Source organism: Pecten maximus, chromosome 11 (assembly GCF_902652985.1).
Source record: "Pecten maximus chromosome 11, xPecMax1.1, whole genome shotgun sequence".
Taxonomy (NCBI): domain Eukaryota; kingdom Metazoa; phylum Mollusca; class Bivalvia; order Pectinida; family Pectinidae; genus Pecten; species Pecten maximus.
The window spans coordinates 14518806-14527519 of record NC_047025.1 but is presented as its reverse complement, the minus strand read 5'-3'; the positions used below and the strand labels follow the sequence as shown (position 1 = coordinate 14527519).

Sequence of the window (8714 nt, the reverse complement as noted above, 5' to 3'; positions counted from 1 at the left end):
TTTTATTGTTTTTTTTGGGGGGGGGGGGGGGGGGGGGGTCCAAAGAAGTACATGAATGGCAGATATTTTGCAATATTATGCAATGCTTTAAAGGTCGGTACGGAGATTACTGAGAAGTTCAGCAATCCGCCAATTAATCAAATAATACCTATAAATATCACGATGTTGACGACGGTAAAATTCGGTGAGGAGAACACCAGATCTCATTAACTTGACGGAAGTGACTTCGCGCGCTATTCCATGGGTTTGTTTTTCAACAAGTTAAGTGACAATTTGGAAGCTGTTTTACAGAAATATCTGGATGTCGAAATGGAGGAATAACAAGAGGTCGCAGTTGCAAGGTTCTTGTAGTTTTTTTTCGTTTTTGCTTTTGATTGATTTGGTTTGATATTATGTTTGTTGATTGCGGTATATGTACAGTATTTCATATCAAACTTTTTTTATACTGTGGAAACAGAGTTATCGCCCCTGTTACAATAACGCGCGAAACAAAAAAAATGGCGAACCTTCTGGGATGTTGTGGAATCGGCGCCCGTCGGACCTCTGAGCGAAGGCCAAGATACATTATTGGCCCAAACAGGGAGCGGGTGAGTTCCTATTAGTAAGTACTTACTTTCCCACGTTTTAATATGAGTGTAAACATGTGAAACTGGACAAATAATGTTTTCAAACAATCGATGTGGGACAGAAAGCGGTGTCGGGTGAAAAAAGTCCTGAGTTCCTCCATCAAGGTGTTGTAGAGAAAACTGGTGTGGGTTATCACCAGCCTTCTCTAGAAGACTAATGAATGCTCCCGTATCCCAAAACCCATACAATACAGTGACGAGTACTCACGTTTAGTGGCTGTATGTGTGCATTGCAGGGTTCAGGATCAAAGAGAACGCTCTCTGACACCCCGCGGGATTTTATACTAGCTCACGTGCGGAATGAGCTCCAACCAAGGGAGATAACTCCCCCGATTTTCACTACACTCCTCCCTGTTTTATGAAGGCCCCCTCCTGGACTCTGTACACTCCCTCGGAAGAATTGGTGGATGTCCTAGCATTCATGGATCCAATGGCATGGAGGGCTCCAGATTCTAGGGTTGATGATCTTCCGAGGGACGACGAGGGTGTGGGCCTCCTTAAGCTAGATCTAATCCTATGTCTGTTGTCTAACTCCCATGACTGGAAACGGTGCACTTTGGAACCGTTACTCACATGGGAGATTCTTTCAGAATAGCCGAGATCCTAATTTCTGAAATTCTATTTTTGTTTTACTAATAGCAGCTATGTATATAACTGCTGTGTTAGACGACGGTCAGAGGGTTTTTATCCTCAGACTTCCTAACTAACATTTAACTCTGAGTATATATTTAAATATCCAAACTTAAGGGAGTTGGGGTTGTTCCGAAGGCCCCAGCCTGAGAAAACCCAGGGGTTCCTTGAACAACCATTTACTGTTTTATGTGGAGGGATTTTATTGAGGGTTAATGCAACTTACTTAAATTATACCTGCTGAGATGAAGATTAACTATTTGTGCAACTGATATATGTACAATATTTACATTCCCCTATGTGAGGAAAGGCTTTAAGTTGCTTGTTAAGTCCCAGCCCCACTCGGATGAGGGTTCCACTACTAAGTGGTAGGCCCCAGTACCCGACGGTTCTATGGGCAACACTTAAGCCATAACTGATCCTATATACATTAGATGTATTTTGACCAATTAAACCAAAACTGATAGTTTCATAGGATAAAAATACTAGGAGTGTAGTCACTCCATTCCCTCCCCCCTTTTATTGGAGAGCACTCTTGATAAAAAAACTACTTATACTAGAAGTGTACTCCATTCCTTACCCCCTCTCTTAAGATGAGGTGTGCTCTCTGTGACCAATGGCTACCTGATGACCTGAGTGAATTTTAATTATATGTATTAGTTCTCAGGGGAGGGTCTCTCAGGTAAGCTATATAGCTGTCTCCACAGATTCCTCCCTCTCCACCTGAATACTCAAGGGGGGAGCCTGCGGTGACCTTGAGAACTTGTGCTGGAGGTATAGAACCTCACACCTTATCAATCTGTTGGTGTTGTGGCAGCGTGCACACCCTCAGAGGCTCTCGGACCCACAAATTGAGGAGAGATCTCTGTGTGACTGCACGCCCCCCTTGAGGGACTTTAAGTTCCATCAGCACCAGAGTGCCTTGAACTCTAAACCCTCCTTCCGAGAATTAGAGAATTCCGATATTTCATCAAGTATATAAATATCAATTGGGATGCTGCCTGCTGAGGTTCCACTGGAACTCCGCGGTGCACATTACTGGTTACATAGACTTTTAAGACTTGCCCCCTTGAGGTTCTACAAATAATTTGGAACCCTAGGAGGCATTTCTCTATTTTGGATATTTAGGGGCTCCACCGTCACCTCCAGCTCCTATAAAGCGGTGGCAAGGTGGATATCGGGTTTGGTGTTTTAGTGGGGCCCTGGATTGGTGAAGGGACATCCCCCCCGGACGTTTCAGGGGGAATGTTGTCGCCCTCAAGGTCCGTCTTCTCCGGCTCTGCCAGGGGAGCACTGACGGGCCCTGGGGGCGAGGAAGTCTCTGACTCCAATTGAGGAGTCGGATTTGCATACGTTTTGGACTCCTCCGTCCCTGTGGACGGTGGAGTCCCTGAGGGAGAAGTCCGACCCACCGGCCCTTTGGGGGTCGATGGCCATGGGGCTTCGGGTTCTAATAACCCTTGGACCTCCCTAAGGAGGTCCTCGAGCCCATCTTCCTGGTGGTGCAATTCCAGGATGTCCATTTATAGTCCTGCAACGGAATTGACTGAGAGTTGCATTGTATGGATCGGAATAGTAGCATTTCCTATCTATATACTCCTATACACCACCTGCATTTGTGCCTACACACACCACCTGTATTTGCTTGCCTAACTTACCTTCCCCCCTCCCGTAGTATAACCTAGGGTAGGAAGTAGTTGTCAAATCTACGGGGTTGTCTGGTTTGCCTCCCCGTACGCGTTACTGGTTTATTCTGGTCCCCCCTCAAAGTGCTATCGGGAGAGCCAACGGTATTCGGGCGGTTCGAGACCCCGGGGCCTGTTGATGGTTTGTTCGGGGACACCACACTTGGCGGTGTGTTACTATCGCTTCCGGGGTGTGCCCCCCACGACTCGCCGTCGGAGCGTCACTGTCCTCCCCTGAACTCGCGTTACACGGGTCTATGTCCTCCTCGTCCGAGGGTACTTCCGTCCGCGAGGGATCATCGTACGCGGCCCCCGGTAGGAGGTTGTGTCTTAGGCGACGTAGCCATATGGGAAATGTATCCCCCGCGTAGAGCTTTAAGCGATCGTGGTGACAATACTTGGCCCCTAGTCCTGTATCAGCCCCTTCCCAATGGACCTTAATGTCCAACTTATGGGGAGTTTTTGTCTCCCTGTATAGGAGAGTGATATAGGGTCCCCATTCTTCCCCTAGACTGCATGAGTAGGTACCCCCGGGGTCAATCTTCCATGGTTTGACAGACATACTCAGCGGACCCTGGTTCTGTTGGCGCGAAATCCCACGACACTGCAGATAGCGGCCCTTCAGCGCGTTCTCGCGTATGGGTACAACAGACATGTTTTTAAGAAGCTCTGATCCACCTCCTGGGTTCGGATCATTCTGGGTCTTCCATGACACGCCTCTGTTGGAATGGGCTTCTCCTGGCGGCTCAGTGTGTGGTTCCCTGACAGGAAGGGGCATATTGGGCTCCACTGTCTCTATTCTCATGACGTCCTTCCCCCTTGCAATTTTGGAGTCACTGACCACCTTCATAATGGCATGATCCACCCCAGAGGATACCGATGTGTTGCCAAATAATGGCCCCACCGCACTGGAGTTGGGCTGGACCATGACCGGCTGCCGGGTGGTCTCGTTCCAGCTGACATCACAAAATCCTATGGAGTTTGAGGGAATAGTGGTGGTCTGAGTCGCCGACACCTTAGCGGTATTCTGTTTGTTCTCCCTATACGGGGTGAGGGGAATTATCTGATCTGCCATCAGGAACCTCCCAGAGTTCATATCCAGAACGCAGTTGTTTTTGGCTAAGAAGTCTACCCCCAGCAACATGTCGTCGGTAATCGGTGCTTCACATACCGTCCAGGGGGTTACTATGTCTCCCACGCCGATGAGTAGATCTTTTATTTCCCACACGTTCTCCACGTTGCCGGTGAACCCTCGGAGCTGTACGCGCTTTCCAAGTATTAACGGCCCGTTCAGGTGGTCCAATAATCCTCTCCGGACTAATGTCATGGTGGCGGCTGTATCTACGACTGCTCTTATGGACGTTCCATTCAAAGTTACTGGTATAGTGAGGCTGCTGCCTTCAGAGACCACCAACTTTATTTCCCTCTGGGGGGATGGATCCCGGAACCCATTGTTTGATGATGACGGAGAGCAGGACCGACTAGGAAAATCCTTCTGGCAGTCTTGGGACATGGACTTGTTCACCTGGACGCGGCTGTTGTCCGCGCCGCCCTGGCTCTTACCATTATCCCACCCTGGTGGCGTAGAGTTACGTCCTCGGTCCCACGTCTTCCGGTCAGCAGTAGGGGAACGATCCTGTTCCCTAGGCAGAAATTGACGGCCGTCATTATCCGTTGACCGTTGGAAGCACCGCGGGGAACCGTCGTACCCGGGAGATCGAGGTCTTCGGTCGGGATTTCGATTCCCTTCGCGATACGGAGGATACCAACGTGGATCCCCCGCCGGCGGGTAATACGGAGATACCACCTCACCTCCACCCTGATTATGGTATGGAGGTGGGGGCCGAGGCTGGTAGTACGGTGAGTTAGCTGTCCCACCACGCGTAAGCGACCGTTTGAGATCATTTACCTCATCGCGTAGCATTTTAATAATCTCCTGTTGTGTCTCACTGTCCCCGGGTTTGGTGCCTTCAGCGAACTCCACCTGTCTACTCGGAAAATGTGATGAGCGTGTGCCAAATAATGTGCGCTGGTTCGCTACCGAGGCCTTTATATATTTAAGGGCCTTATGAACCGTCTTGGGGTTCTTTTCCATAGCTTTTTGGGCTGCCACCTTCTCCCGGCATCCCTTTAAGAAGGATTCTGTCGCGATTTTATGTTGGGTGGTCTCATCAGCATAAGCATACCCATCATTGGTAAGCGTTTGGATACGCTGAGCGTACTCAGCAAGGGTCTCCGTTTCTTCCTGCTTGGCATACTGGAGCTCGCGCCTAGCTACTACAGGTACATCCTTGTCACTAAACCTCTCCTTCATCTTCTTTTTTAGCCGATGAAAGGAGAGCGCGCCGGGTAGTTTATCTGCATATTCTAGCGCGTCCCCGCTTAGACAATCAAAGAACCGGTTAATTGTCTTACGCTCTGACCATGCGTTGTCGGCTACTATGCGGTCAAATTTTAGGATGAAGGGTTCCCATCTATCCTTACCAGTAAATGTTGGCATCTTGTGGCGCTGCGGGCTTTTACTGCGAGGTCGGTGGTGGCGGTGTCCATCTCTCCGATGTCGGTTGAAGTTGTCACTGGATGACTCCACATTAGGCTCCTCCTGACTCGAGAGATCTAAGTCAGATGGTTCACTGTCCGATGAGTCGGCACGGCGGTTTCCCACTCGGGCACGACGCGGATTGCGGGCACGCCTATTGTCAACGGCCCCTCGATCGGTTGAGCCGCGCCGAGAACCGTGGTCGTCCCGATTATGCCTATCATATGTGTGCCTCCCCCCCCCCCCCCCCCCCCCCCCCCCCCCCCCCCCCCCCCCCCCCCCCGGGTCTCTATGGTATATTGACTGTCTGTCTACCGAACCTCTACGGGTATACTTAACAGCTGTATCCCCCACGTGGGTCTCTGTTCCCATATTGGGAGGAGGTTTACTATCCCCTGAGTTATCCGGTTTAATACGGTTTGGTATGGTGAGGCCATCTATGTACCCTAATAAAGGAGTTTCTACATTGGGCCTACATACAGGGGCTGTGGGCAAGTCATGTATCTGTGGGTGTGGTATGGGTGTAGACCCCCCATAATCATTTGGTGGTAGATTGGTAGTAATGTTACCACCATAACCACCCAGGTCCCTGGAACATAAAGGGTCTAAGTCAGCAAATGTCTGGACTCCAGCAGATACTGGGTGCCTGCCTGTTACCTGGGGACCTGGTTGAAATCCATAACCTACAGGTATGTCATTGGCTATGGGTTGAATACCTTGACATGGTAGATTGTCCCAAACATAGGATCTGGTCATGCCCATAGTATCCCTAGATACCGGTGGCTGATCCACAGAACTGTTCATGTTGTTCTGAGGTTCTGGAAAACCCCAAGATGTTTTAATTTCTTGTTGTTGAGGCGATATCTGTATCCCCCATGTATTGGCTTTAGATTGGGGAGGGTATGAGGTAACTTGATCCCTTATGTATCGACCATCCCTAGGTAGTACATTTATGATGCTGTCCAGATAAGGGTTACCTTGTGGAAGGGTCCCCGACATGACCAACCCCCCTGGTGCCTCCCGTTGTTGGGTGGGTTCCCCCCATACTGGAGGAAAGTCAGGAACTGTGGGTTCTAAGGGCTGGGGGTCTAGTGGTACCTGGTCATGGATGTACTGCGCCCCACTAGGGGTGGTTAGCTGAATTGTTCCCGGTTGTACCACCTTACCAGGAATTGACCTGGTAACAGCGGACTCCTCCTTCAAGAGTTCCGCTGTCCCCCTGTCTACCATAAATTTATCAAGCTTACCCCATAACTCTGTAAATTTGAGGTTCATGTCCCTCATTGCATCGTCCTGTTTATCCAGGCGACTTTCTAAGTTTTTACTAGGAGAGTGTGACTCTCTGGAGGGAGTGGGTGAATGGGGTGGTGAGGTTGGCATTAAGTTAATGCCTGTAATTTTCCCCTGCCCTATCCATTCTAGCCAAGTACTCTTTGTAACCCTGATTTCCTTTAGGGCAGACAAAGTTAAATCCCCATTTCCCCTAATCTCTATTATCTTTTCTGCTGACACCTCCCCTATACCTGGGAGGGAACAGAGTTCCTCCTCTGTTGCTTCCCTTAAATTAATACAAGGCATGGTTATCACAGGAAAAATAAAGAAGGCAACACAGGTGGTGTAAATAAAGAACACAACACAGTTTTTGTATGCAAAAGGGGTGGTGTAAATAAAGAACACAACACAGTTTTTACATGTGTTTGTAGGCTACTGTTGTGTGGTGCTATGTAAAATAACACCAATAATACATGTAATTATATCTAATCTATGCTATCCTAATACTAACCTAACACTAATTTCCTATAACTAAAAATAAGTTTCCTAACACTAACTACTCTAACCTAAAATACGTGCGATTATAACACACCTCCTCCGTACGCCGCCAAAATATAATGGGCGGCCCACAGCACAGGTGCGTAGCCGTATAAAAATAACTACCTAAACTAATTTCTAATTAAAAAAAACCTATGTCACTGTATAATTGTACACTCGGCCTTTGTATGCCGCCGATATGGGCGGCCCACACGATCAAGTGTACCAGCAAAAACACGAAAAAAAAAAAAATGTTTGTTGGAACGACAATTAAATCGTTCCAACCTACCCTAACCTACAAATAGTTAGCAAAAAAAAACCCCTAATAGTCCGACAGAGTGTCGTTCTGCTCCGTAGGCAACATGTGCAGGTCAAAACAAAATGGCGCTGACACGTGCTGTCCGGAACATGACGACACTAAGTTGAACAAACATGTAGAAAAAAATAGAATTTGGCGTGAAATTCTCACACACTCTGACACCAGTGTAGAGAAAACTGGTGTGGGTTATCACCAGCCTTCTCTAGAAGACTAATGAATGCTCCCGTATCCCAAAACCCATACAATACAGTGACGAGTACTCACGTTTAGTGGCTGTATGTGTGCATTGCAGGGTTCAGGATCAAAGAGAACGCTCTCTGACACCCCGCGGGATTTTATACTAGCTCACGTGCGGAATGAGCTCCAACCAAGGGAGATAACTCCCCCGATTTTCACTACAGTGTCACACATAGCCTAGTCTAGATTAGCATGAGGACTTTGTCGTATGCATCACTTGATTGTGTATGTATAACACGAAATTAAAACTTATTATTAGAAGGAATTATTACAGTAATAAAACCTACTACACGAAAATGACTGCCACATTAATAAATTATTATGCAGGGTCGTGGAAAATTTGTTGCATTCGATGCGTTTGACCGTGCGAAACATTTTCAGAGGTTTTTTTGGGTTTTTTTTTGGGGGGGGGGGGGGGGGCAATTTTTTGTTTTGTTTAACGTCCTATTAACAGCCAGGGTCATTTAAGGACGTGCCAGGTTTTGGAGGTGGAGGAAAGCCGGAGTACCCGGAGAGGGGGGGCAATATAAAAATAAAATTCGGTAACAATGACATGGAAGGGCGGGAATGCTCCCCACCAGTCAACGATCGATGTCATTTTTTTCACAGAAATTTATTTAATCTAACCCACTTACCCCTAGATCTACCCGTATCCTCATGATCAGTGTCTCCCATCCGTTCACTACAGTCCTCCTTCTTAAGTATTGGGGATATAAATAGATTTTGAGGGCTGTATGAACTGGATTCAGTTCGGGTTTATTTTGCTTCATTTATATCATGTGTACCCGAGCAAACCAATGGATTCTTTCATATGCCTCTGCGATATGCTTCCAAAACCAGAACAGGAGGAGGCAGGGCGTTCATTGCTG

General features: G+C 47.9%; 1 protein-coding gene across 1 annotated transcript in view; it reads left to right on the top strand.

The window, feature by feature from the left end:
* The first annotated feature begins 488 nt into the window (after positions 1-488).
* LOC117338205 overlaps positions 489-8714 on the top strand; it is an 11337-nt gene continuing 3111 nt past the window's right edge. The window contains exon 1 of the mRNA XM_033899462.1: positions 489-601. Within this exon, the coding sequence (XP_033755353.1) occupies positions 498-601 (104 nt within the window). The 5' untranslated portion in view covers positions 489-497. The remainder of the gene's footprint in view (positions 602-8714) is intronic.